Source organism: Papio anubis, chromosome 16 (assembly GCF_008728515.1).
Source record: "Papio anubis isolate 15944 chromosome 16, Panubis1.0, whole genome shotgun sequence".
Classification (NCBI taxonomy): Eukaryota; Metazoa; Chordata; class Mammalia; order Primates; family Cercopithecidae; genus Papio; species Papio anubis.
Window position 1 is genome coordinate 59766609 of NC_044991.1, and position 12442 is coordinate 59779050.

Below are 12442 nucleotides of genomic sequence, written 5' to 3' on the forward strand. Positions count from 1 at the left end.
AAAGGAGCTTGATCAGCTAGTCAATGGAGACTGACATTTATTGAGCACCAATGATGTCTCATGCATGGTGTACCTGTATGGTGAGATCTCAATTCTGATAATAATCCCTCTTCACAGATGGGGGAAACCGAGTCTCTCGGTGGTAAATTAACATGTCCAGGGATGCAGCAGGGCTAGGATTCAACTCCAAGATTGGGTTTGGCTCCCAGCCCCAGTGCCACCACACGCCCCGAACCCCGTGCCACACCCCACTCTCTGGGCCCCCTTCCCATTCCTAAGCTAGGTTCTCAGGTCCTCAGATATGAAAGGAATTGGAGTGGGGCTAATGTGATCTGGCCCCTAACACCCTGGCCCACACTGTGGATGGAGAAACTGGCGCTTGGATTTGTCACTCGATGTCCTGGAGAATCGAGCTGTTTCAGCCCCTAGTACACTGATCATCCGTTCAGGGAAGGCAGGTAGAGAAATTCATTTTCTGGGTATGCTAAGCCAAAGGCCATGCCTAAGTCTTTTGTGAACACTGTGATCATTCCCAGCTGCCCTCAGGTGCAGCCTCCTACCCGGCATCCCACCCGGCTCACTGACCTTCCAGAATCCTGGCACTCAAGCTGGGGGTAAGTGGAGGGGAGGGGGGCCCATCACACAAACCTCCGCAAAACCCCTATTCCTCTTCTTGATGACCCTGCCCCCCGGGGGGATATTCTCCCAAACTGGGACTTCCCAGAATTTCTGGGTCAGCAAACAGAGTGGCTGAGTGGCCGAGTGGCTGCGGGCAGGAGCCAGGCCCCCCCACTCCTCTCCTGCGAGACCTCTCCCCTGCACTGCTGCACGTCCTCCTGCCCGGCGCAGAAGCAGACATTGGACAGGAGAGAGCGCCAGCACCAAGCCCTCCGAGCTTTCCCACCACACCACCCATCTTCAGGCTGTCTGAGAGGCACGCTTTCTTTCCTCCATCCCTGGCAGCAGATCCAGGTCACAGAGAGGGGCAGCTGTTTGCCCAGGGCCACACCGCGAGGCGGCAGTGGGCGTTACACCCGGGTCTGGCTGACTCCAGAGGTGGGGTCCTTTTTCCCAGTCCAGTGCAGTGGCCAGCAGTGTGGAGGATGGGGAAGTGTTAGACTATTAGTGTGGGATCTGGAGCCCGGGCTCCCCAGCTTCCTCTCTGGGTCACTTGGGGTAGACGCCTCAACTTCTCTGTGCCTCAGTTTCCACATCTACACAGTGCTATCAGAGAGTCCCTGGCTTCAAATTGTGGGTAAGCTGTGTGGCCTTGAGTGAGTCACTTAACCTGTCTGTGTCTCTGCTTTCTCCAATTTAAAACAGAGTGCTTGTATCCTTAAGGCAAGGGTCAGTATGAGGATATTTTTTTTTGAGACAGTCTCACTCGATCTTTTTATTGAGACAAAGTCTCGCTCGATTTTTTCAGACAGAGTCTGGCTCGATCTCAGCTCACTGCAACCTCTGCCTCTTGGGTTCAAGCGATTCTCCCACCTCAGCCTCCTGAGTAGCTGGGATTACAGGCACGTGCCACCACCTCTGGCTTATTTTTGTATTTTTAGTAGAGATGGGTTTTCACCATGTTGCCCAGGCTGGTCTCGAACTCCTGGCCTCAAGTGATCCACCCATCTTGGTCTCCCAAAGTACTAGGATTCCAGGCATGAGCCACTGTGCCCGGCCCTAGTTCTTCATTTTAATCCTTACAGTTACCCTGAGGGAGACATGGTAAAACCCCGTCTCTACTAAAAATACAAAAATTAGCCAGGTGTGGTGACACATGCCTGTAATCCCATCTACTGGGGAGGCTGTGACAGGAGAACTGCGTGAACCTTGGAGGCAGAGGTTGCAGTGAGCCGAGATCCTGCCATTGCACTTCAGCCTAGGAGACAAGAGCGACTCTCTGTCTCAAAAAAAAAAAAAAAAAAAAGAAGAAGAACTAGGGCTTGGCTTGGTGGCTCATGCCTGTAATCCCAGCACTTTGGGAGGCTAGGGTGGGAGGATCACTTGAGGCCAGGAGTTCCAAACCAGCCTGGGTAACATAGTAATACCCTGTTGCTACAATATATTAAAAAATTAACTGGGTATTTTAGCACACGCCTGTAGTTCCAACTACTCAGGAGGCTGAGGTGAGAGGATTGCTTGAGCCCAGGAGATTGAGGCTGTAGTGAGTCAAGATTATGCCACTGCACTCCAGCCTGGGTGACAGAGCAAGACCCTGTGTCTAAAAAAGTAAAATGGAGAACTAATGTGTGCAAAGTGCTAGATATAGTTCCCCACCCAGAGTTGAAAGGGTGAAACTACCACAGGTCAGGGGATTGCTCAGGGTCAGGTGCATAGCCTGGAGTGCAGGAGTGTTGGTCCCAGCTCCTTCCTCAGCCCCACCACTCACAGCAGGGGGCATTGCCTTCCCCCACCCTTCCAGGCTCAGAGGGCATCAGGTCCCTCAGGGTATCTCCCCAATCCATTGATGGCACCTACAGCACCCTAGGCAAGCTAACCCCTACCCACTTCTCCCACCGTCTGTGCCCTCTGAGGAGCAGGCTTTCTTCCACCATCCCTGGCAGCAGATCCAGGTCCCAGAGAGGGGCAGCTACTTGCCCCAGGCCACACAGCGAGGCAGCGGTGGGTATCACACCCAGGTCTAGCTGACTCCAGAGTTGGGGTCCTTTCTCCCAGTCCAGGGCAGTGGCCAGGGGTGTGGGATCCGGAGCCCAGGCTCCCCAGCTTCCTCAACAGCCTAAGTCCATCCTGCCTCCAGGCCTTTGCACTCACCATTGCCTCCTCCTGCCCTGCCCTTCCCATCACTCACGTTCTGCTCAGCTTTGCCTCCCTCAGAGGCTCTCCCGGACCACCCCTCCTGAAATGCCCCGATCCCTATTCTCTCTGTCTCTTGCCCCTGATTATTTGCTTCATGGCACTAACCATTGCCTGAAACTGTCTTTTCTTTTTCTTTTTTTTTTTTTTTTGAGACAGTCTTGCTCTATTGCCCAGGCTAGAGTGCCGTGGCGCAATCTCGGCTCACCGCAAGCTCCGCCTCCTGGGTTCATGCCATTCTCCTGCCTCAGCCTCCGGAGTAGCTGGGACTACAGGTGCCCACCACCACACCTGGCTAATTTTTTTTGTATTTTTAGTAAAGGCAGGGTTTCACTGTGTTAGCCAGGATGGTCTCGATCTCCTGACCTTGTGATCTGCCCGCCTTGGCCTCCCAAAGTGCTGGGATTACAGGCGTGAGCCACTGTGCCGGGCCAAGAAACTTTCTTTAGGGAATAATTTAGAAATTATTTTGCAACAGAAAAATTGCACAGATGGTACAGGGAGTTCCTGTTGGCCCTTCACCCAGTTTTTTCTTATGGCAACCTATTACCTAACCATGGTAAGTGGTCAAAACCAAGAAAGTGACATTGGTACATTATACTGATGAGCCGCAGGCTTTACTCCGATGAAACCGTGTTCTTCCTTACTCATTTGTTCTCAGCTGCCTCCTCAACGAGGAGGCAAACTCTGAAAGGCAGGGAGGTCGCCTCTCCCACTGACATCAATTTCCTCATACCTGGCAAGGAGTGCTGATTGGATAAAGGAGGGAAAAGAATGGCAAAAACAGCCAATGACTATCAAGCACTCCTGCCAGACAGTGTTCCTAAGTGCTCTAAGCACTGTAAGTCCCAGCCGGGGCAACACAGTGAGACCCTATCTCTACAATAATTTAAAATTAACTAGGTACGGGGGCACGTGCCTATAGTCCCAGCTACCAGGGAGGCTGAGATGGGAGGATTGCTTGAGCCTGGGAGGTCGAGGCGGCTGTGAGCTGTGATTGCACCACTGCACTCTAGCCTGAGCAACAGAGTGAGACCTTGTCTCAAAAAAAACCAAAATAAATCCAAACAAAACCAAACCCAAACACACTGTAAGCCATTTAATCCTCACAACAGCCCATGAAGCAGCTATGAATCATAGGGAAACTAAGGCATGGTACATTTTGGAGGCTGGCCCAAGGCCACAGAGATGGACACTACCAGAGTGGGTGGGTTCTAGCACACTCCTCCTGCCCCTGTCACAACACGCTGACGGCACCACAGGGTAACACAGCAAATGCCAGTCCCTCCATGTTCTCAGTTCACGAAACAGTGGAAGGGTCGCACCTCCCACAGCCCAGCAGGAGCACAGGCTTGGGATGGAGGCTGAGCCTCTGCATCTTGCTTCTGCCCACAGTGACTAGTGGCTACCCTGGCCCTGCACAGAATGACACAGGGGCTCTGTTCCAAGGGCCCTCAGCCTCACCCTTCTTCAGGGAAACAGAAGGCGGCTGGTTCGGCCCCAAACCGTGGGCTCCGGCCAGTGCTCCCGATTCCCCAGATCCTGCAGGCACAAAGCAGGCCTGAGTCCGCCCCCCTCCGTTGGCCCACAGCTTGCACTGGGACTCTAGGATCTGGCTGCTGAGGGCTGGGTACAGAGCATGGGCCCCTCTCCTGAAGTCCAGTGTTCTCAGAGGAGCTTTCTGGGCTCTGGAAGAGGAAAGAAGAGGAAGACATGGTGTCCCTTTCCGGATGTGGGGTGCAGTGACACACAAGAGTACTGCAGCCTCTTCCCAGCACCCAGGGACCAGGCCAGAGAGACGTCCCAGCACCTCCCAAGGGAGAAGCCATTCTCCAGCAGCTGGACAGGACCAGAGCCTGCCCCGCATGTCCGGCCGGGATTCTACCCAGAGCCAGCCTGGCGCAGCCTCGGTCCCTAATCATGTTTGCTGGATGCCTTGAATACAAGCGCCGGTGCCCAGAATCTCCTTGAGGTTTCAGCTGGGCATGCTGGGCCCATCCCCCATTCTGGGGAGCAGAATAAGTATGGGGAGTGGTGACAGGGGACACCATGAGGTGGTGGTGGCCTTGGTGAGACAAGCAGGCAGAGCTGGGGGTGGGGGTGCCCTGGGCTTGGCTAATTAAACAGCGACCGTGATGAATCAGGGAGAAACTGCTGCTTGCTAATTAAAGGTGCAGGCAACTTGCCTGGCAAGGATGGGAGGCAGAAGTCCTGGAACCATGTTGAGGGCCAGGCCAGCGAGGACAAAGCTTGGCCAAAGCACCCCACCGTGCCCATTCTGGGCATCCCTCCCATTGCCCTCCCCCACCCAGCAGGGGCCCGCAGCCCCCTCCCCACTTCCCTATCTCTCCGACCCACCTTGCCAAGCCTGGGGCCTCCAACTTCCCCCCTGCCCCTCCCCACCAACCCAAATCCTTTCCTGATAAGGGCCTGGGTGTTGTGGAGGAGGAGGCTGGCGCTGGTGGCTGGGCTGGGGGTGGACTCGCTGAGCCTTTGAGGTCCTCCTTCCCACCCCACCGCCAAAGTCCCAGAGGTGGGCAGTGAGTCCAGTCAAGGCTGACATGACTTATTGGGAACAAGACCCCCAAGAAGATCATAGAATCTTAGTACCTGAGACTCGCAGGGGGCTTCAGGTCTTCCCTAATTTCCCAGCAGTCCCCAGTGTCAGCCCAGGTATGAGAGACAGGGACAGCACTTCTTTCCGGGCTCAACATTCCAGTCTTTGTAAAGGGAAAACTGGCCAGGCGAGGTGGCTACTGCCTGTGACCCAGCATGTTGGGAGGCTGAGGCAGGAGACTCACTTGAGCCTGGGAGTTCAAGACAGGCCTAGGAAACATAGGAGACCCTATCTCTAAAAAAAAATTAGCTGGGTGTGTTGGCTTGCGCCTGTGGTCCCTGTTACTCAAGGGGTTGAAGTGGGAGGATCACTTCAGCCCAGAAGGTTGAGGTTATAGTGAGCCATGATTGCCCCACTACACTCCAAAGTGGGCAACAGAGTGAAACCCTGTTCAAAACATAAATAAATACATAAATAAAGGAAAAGAAATGAGAAAATTGGAGCAAATGATCTCTGAGCCTTGAAGATTCTTATGGGGTGGACAAGAAAACTCCCTGAAGCTGCTCATCCCTGCCCTCGATTCAAAGCAGGGCTATAGGCTCAGACACCTTTGCCAACCAACGTGACCTCAGGCAAGGGAGCTCATGGTCATATGCCTGGGTTTCCCCATTGGTAAGGCTGGAGATGGCAACAGTGCCCACCTCAAAGAGCCTCTGAGAAGACTGGGGGAGATAACAAAGCTGAAGTGTCCAGCACAGTATCTGGTCTGACCTGAGTAGCCAGCCACTGCCATCTGAAAGGTCTGGGGAACTGGGGGGTGACCTGGCACCTAGCCTGTCTGAGTCTTACCTCTTCATGTGGCAGCTGCAGTCTGGCACTCTGAGGAGAAGGATTAGAGAGCTTAAGTGTCTTCCGCAAAGCCACACTGCTACGGAAGAGGAAAAGGCAGCCCTGGATCCTTTGAATGAGGAGAGGATGAGATCTGGATTCCTATGTTGACATTTGTGGAGCATCTGCTGGATGCAGGGTCCTGAACAAGACCCTAGGAAGGGACTAAGATGAATCTGAGATTCACTCTGCCTTTAAGGGGACCCCAGTCTAGAAGGGGAGAGAAAACACACATACAAACAACTGGAATGCAAAGCAAATGTGGCTGGGTGCGGTGGCTCACACCTGTCATTTTGGGAGGCCTAGGCAGGAGGATCACTTGAGGTCAGGAGTTTGAGACCAGCCTGGCCAACAGGGCAAAACCTCGTCTCTACTAAAAATACAAAAATTAGCTGGGCATGGTGGTGCACACCTGTAGTACCAGCTACTTGGGAGGCTGAGGCACGAGAATCGTTTGAACCTGGTGGGGCAGAGGTTGCAGTGAACTGAGATCGCGCCAGTGAGCTGAGATAGTGCACTCTAGCTTGGGCGACAGAGCAAGACTCCGTCTCAAAAAAAAAAAAAAAAAAAAAAAAGCAAATACCCCTGGCATCAGAGGGGGCCCAGTAGCCCTCCATGCAGGGGGCTGGTGAGACTCTTGGGATGGTAGGGAGATGCTGCTGTGTCTCGGAGCTCAATTTGCAAAGCAAAGGTTTTGATTTTATTCGAAGGGTAAAATCAGCCCTGGGGGGTCATGGGGGTGCTGATGGAGCCTCCTCTGGTTTTTTTGGGAAGTTCTGGGTGGTTCCTGATGTCTGTGATTTCTGCTTCTATGGTTCTAGGATCTATCCTGGAGGTATCTAGGAGTCCCAGATGCTGTGGTTTTGGAGACTACACTGTCCAGGCCCCCAGCATGAATACATTCACATCCACAAAGGACAGTGAGGTCCTCATTCCAGGTGGCCAGACACCCACCAGTTTGGGGGGCTTCCTGCTGCTGGGCAATTTGGTGGGGAGAGGATGCAGCACCGGTGAGAGGCCTGCTCAGAGATGGTGGAAGCCTCCCAAGGCTGAGAGACGCAAGGCTGCTGGCCCTGATGCTGCAAAGCCTGAGTCTCAGGCGGCAACCCAGAGCAGGCAAGGTGAGTGCTAGGTCACTCACCCTGGGTATGGTGCCTCCATTACTCCCTTCCTGGAGATCAGAGCTCAGCCAGAGGAGCGGGCGGGTCTAGTCACAGGAAGTCTGTGCAAGCACAGCTAGCAGCTCCTGGAAAATAGGCACTGCTCTCAGCCTCCCCAGGGCACCCTGCACCCAAGCTGGGTCAAATGATGGTCTGGGGCGCCCTCTGGTGGCTTCTCTGGGCAGTGGTGGATGCTGAAGCCACTGTGAATTTAAGGGTGGGTGGGGCAGAGATGGTCAGAGTTGGAAGATTTCAAGGTGGAACACTCTTTCCACTACCCAGATGGGCAAACCAAGGCCCAGAGGAAAGTGACCTGCCTACAGTTGCACAGCCAGTGACTTATACAAGAACAGAACCCAGAAGTTCCTCTGTACCAGTGCTTTTTTTAGGGGGTCACAAGGCATCCCACCCCAGGGGAGGGAAGGCTGAGTGTCCGGGGCTCACTCCCAGTGCATGTGGACAGCTGAACTGTAGGTCGCTGAGTATCTGTGTGACATAGCACGCAGCACTTCCCTCCCAGGCTTGGGTTCTTCGCCTCTAAAGCCTGGGGTTACTGTGTTGGCAAGGGATGGGGGACTAGGCCTCCTGCTTGTATACTGCTGGAACTGAGGATGTAAACCAGCCAGTCTTTCGGGGAGTTCTAAGAAGAGTGTTCCTACAGCTGGTATCATACTTCATGGTGAGAGATTGGGTGCTTTCTCCAAGACCAGGAACAAGACAAGGATGTCCACTCTTACGGCAAAGTTGAATTCACAACTCGTATTCAACATTGTACTGAGTACAATGGCAAGAAAATAATCATTCAGGTTGCAAAGGAAGAAGTAAAACTATTCCTATTTGCAGATGACATAGAAAATCCTGGTTGGGCACGGTGGCTCATGACTGTAATCTCAGCACTTTGGGAGGCCAAGGCAGGCGGATCACCTAAGGTCAGGAGTTTAAGACCAGCCTGGCCAACATGGCAAAACCCCGACTCTACTAAAAATACAAAAATTAGCCAGGTGTGGTGGTGCGCCTGTAACCCCAGCTACTCAGGAGGCTGAAGCACAAAAATTGCTTGAACCTGGGGTTCAGAGGTTGCAATGAGCCAAGATCACACCACTACACTCCAGCCTGGGCGACAGAGAAAAAAAAAAAAAAAAAAAAATCCTAAAGAATCCACTAAAAAAAATATTGTAACTAATAAATGTGTTTGGCAAAGTTGCAGGATACAAGATCAATATACAAAATTCAATTGAGTTTCTACACATTTGCAATGAACACTTCAAAAATGTAATTACGAAAATAATTCAATTTATACTAGCAGCAAAGAGAATAAAATGCTTAGGAATAAAAGAAGTACAAAACTTATAATCTGAAAACTACAAAACATTGTTTAAAGAAATTAAAGATGCCATAAATAAATGGAAAAATACCAATGTTCATGCATCTAAAGACCTAATATTGTTAACATGGCAAGACTCCCCAAATTGATCTTCAGATTCAACACAATCTCCATCAAAATTCCAACTTGGTTCTTTACAGAAATTGACAAGCTGATCCTAAAATTCATATGGAAATTTAAGGGACTCAGAAAAGTCAAAACAGTCCTGAAAAAGAATAATGGTGGGCCAGGCGTGGTAGCTCATGTCTGTAATCCTAGCATTTTGGGAGGCCAAGGTGGGCAGATCACTTGAGTCCAGGAGTTTGAGACCAACCTAGGTGATATGGTGAAACCTCATCTCTACAAAAAATACAAAAATTTATCTGGGTGTGGTGGCATGCGCCTGTAGTCCTAGCTACTCAGGAGGCTGAGGTGGGAGGATCACTTGAACCTGGGCAGTAGAGATTACAGTGAACCAAGAATGTGCCATTGCATTTCAGCCTGGGTGACACAGCAAGACCCTTCCCCAAAAACAAAAGAAGAAGAAGAAGAAAAAAGAGAACAATGTTGGAGTGCACACACTTCCAATTTCAAAAACTACTACAAAGCTACAGTAATCAGGACAGTGTGGTACTGGCATACGGACAGACATAGAGATCAATGAAATATAAACAAGAGTCCTAAGAGTCCAGAAATAAACCCTCACATTTGGTTCACCTGCAAGAGCCGAACATATTTAATGGTGGAGTTCAATGGGCAAAACACAGTCTTGCAAAAGAAAGAGGTCAGACCCCTGCCTCACACCATACACAAAAATTAACTCAAAATGGATGAAAACAAATGTAGGAGCTAAAGCTATAAAACTCTGAGAACATAGACATAAATCTTCATGACCTTGGATGAGGCAACAGTTTCATAAATATGATACCAAAAGCACAAGCAACCAAAGAAAAAATAGATAGACTGGGCTTCATCAGAATTTAAATTTTCAGGTCAGGCATGGTGGCTCACACCTGAAATCCCAGCACTTTGGGAGGCTGAGGCAGGAGGATTGCTTGAGACTGGGAGGGCAAGGTGGCAGTGAGCCAAGATTGCATCACAGCACTCCAGCCTGGGCAACAGAACAAGATCCTGTCAAAAAAAAAAAAAAAAAAGGCCGGGCGCAGTGGCTCAAGCCTGTAATCCCAGCACTTTGGGAGGCCGAGACGGGCGGATCACGAGGTCAGGAGATCGAGACCATCCTGGCTAACACGGTGAAACCTCGTCTCTACTAAAAATACAAAAAAACTAGCCGGGCGAGGTGGCGGGCGCCTGTAGTCCCAGCTGCTTGGGAGGCTGAGGCAGGAGAATGGCGTAAACCCGGGAGGCAGAGCTTGCAGTGAGCTGAGATCCGGCCACTGCACTCCAGCCTGGGCGGCAGAGCCAGACTCCGTCTCAACAAAAAAAAAAAGAGGTGTTTCAATGGACACTATCAAGAAAGTGAAAAGTGTCCCACAGGATAGGAGAAAATAGCTGACAATCATATATCTGATAATGGATTCTAACCAGCATATATAAAGAATGCTTACAACTCAATAATAAAAGACAAATAGCCCAGTTTAAAAATGGGCTGAGCCAGGCACGGTGGCTCACTCCTGTAATCCCAGCACTTTAGGAGGCTGAGGCAGGCAGATAACCTGAGGTCAAGAGTTCAAGACCAGCCTGGCCAACATGGTGAAACCCCATCTCTACTAAAAATACAAAAATTAGGCAGGAGTGGTGGCAGGCGCCTATAATTCCAGCTACTCAGGAGGCTGAGGCAGGAGAATCACTTGAACCCAGGAGGCGGAGTTTGCAGTGAGCCAAGGTCGTGCCACGGCACTTCAGCCTGGGCGACAGAGGAAGACTCCATCTCAAAATTTTAAAAATAAAAATAAAAAAGGGCTGATATGGTTGGGATGTTTGTCTCCTCCAAATATGCTGAAATATGATCTCCAATGCTGGAGGTGGGGCCTGTTGGGAGATGTTTGGGTCATGGAGGTGACTCCCTCATGAATGGCTTGGTGTCCCCCTCGTAGTAATGAGGGAGTTCTTGCTCTGTTACTTCACAAGAGAGCTGGTTGTCTGAAGGAGGCTGGCACTTCCCACTCCCTCTTTTGCTCACACTGGCTCCCCTTTGCCTTCTACTATGATTGGAAGCTTCCTGAGGCCTGCTCCAGGAGCAGGTGCTGGTGCCATGCGTCCTGTACAGCCTGTAGAACTGTGAGCCAAATAAACCTCTTTTCTTTACAAATTACTCAGTCTCAGCTATTCCTTTAGAGCAATGCAAACAGACTAATGCATAAGCATAGGATGTAAATAGACATTTCTCCAAAGAAGATATACAAATGGCCAATAAGCACATGAAAAGATACTCAACAACATTAATCGTTAGGAAAATGCAAATCAAAACCACAATGAGATACCACTTTGTACCCACTAGGTTAGTTATAATAAAAAAGACAGATGTAACAAGTGTTGATGAGAATATGGAGAAATCAGAAACCTCATACACTGCTGCTAAGAATGTAAAATGTTTTGGAAAAAGCCTGACAGTTCAAAAGGTTATATATAGAGTTATATGATCCAGCAATTCAGCACCTAAAAGGTATATATCCAAGAGAAATGAAAACATATATTCACATAAAAACTTACATAAGGCTGGGTGCAGTGGCTCATGCCTGTAATGCCAGCACTTTGGGAGGCCAAGGCGAGTGGATTGTCAGAGTTCAGGAGTTCGAGACCACCCAGGGCAACATGGTGAAACCCTGTCTCTACTAAAAATAGAAAAAACAAAAAAACAAAACAGCCAGGCGTGGTGGCATGTGCCTGTAGTCCCAGCTACTCAGGAGGCTGAGGCAGGAAAATCACTTGAGCCTGGGAGGTAGAGGTTGCAGTGAGCCAAGATCGACCACTGCACTCCAGCCTGGACAACAGAGTGAGACTCCATCTCAAAAAAAAAAAAAAATCTTGACTATTCATAGCAGCATTATTCCCCCAGAATAGAAACCACCACAACCCAAATGTCCATCAGCTGATGAATGGATAAATGAAAGGTGGTATATTCATACAATGGAATATTATTCAGCAATAAAAAGAAAGACTAAAGTGCTGACACATGCTGGGGCCAGACACAGTGGTTCACACCTGTAATCCCAGCACTTTGGGAGGCTGAGGTGGGAGGATTACCTGAGGCCAGGAGTTCAGGACCAGCCTGAGCAACACAGTGAGACCCCATCTCTACAAAAAAATTAAAAATTAGCTGAGGCCGGGCATGGTAGCTCACACTGGAAATCCCAGCACTTTGGGAGGCTGAGGCAAGTGGAACACTTGAGGCCAAGAGTTTCAGACCAGCCTGGCCAACATGGCGATATCCTGTCTCTACTAAAAATACAAAAATTATCCAGGTGTGGTGGCAGGCATCTGTAATCCCAGCTACTTGGGAAACTGAGGTAGGACAATCATTTGAACCCAGGAAGGGGAGGTTGCAGTGAGCTGAGATCGCACAACTGCACTACAGCCTGGGCGACAGAGCGAGACTCCATCTCAAAAACAAACAAAAACAAAGGAGTTTGAGACTAACCTGGCCAACATGGCAAAACCCTGTCTCTACTAAAAATACAAAAATTAGTTGGGCATGGTGGC

General features: G+C 50.4%; 1 protein-coding gene across 1 annotated transcript; it reads right to left on the bottom strand.

The window, feature by feature from the left end:
• Positions 1-3193: 3193 nt before the first annotated feature.
• On the bottom strand, positions 3194-6566 carry LOC110740516 (uncharacterized protein C20orf203). Its single transcript, XM_021921149.1, is given in 3 exon segments — positions 3194-5199; positions 5201-5376; positions 5507-6566. Coding segments are annotated over 3 exon segments (591 nt in total). The 5' UTR covers positions 5649-6566; the 3' UTR covers positions 3194-4926.
• Positions 6567-12442: the final 5876 nt, after the last annotated feature.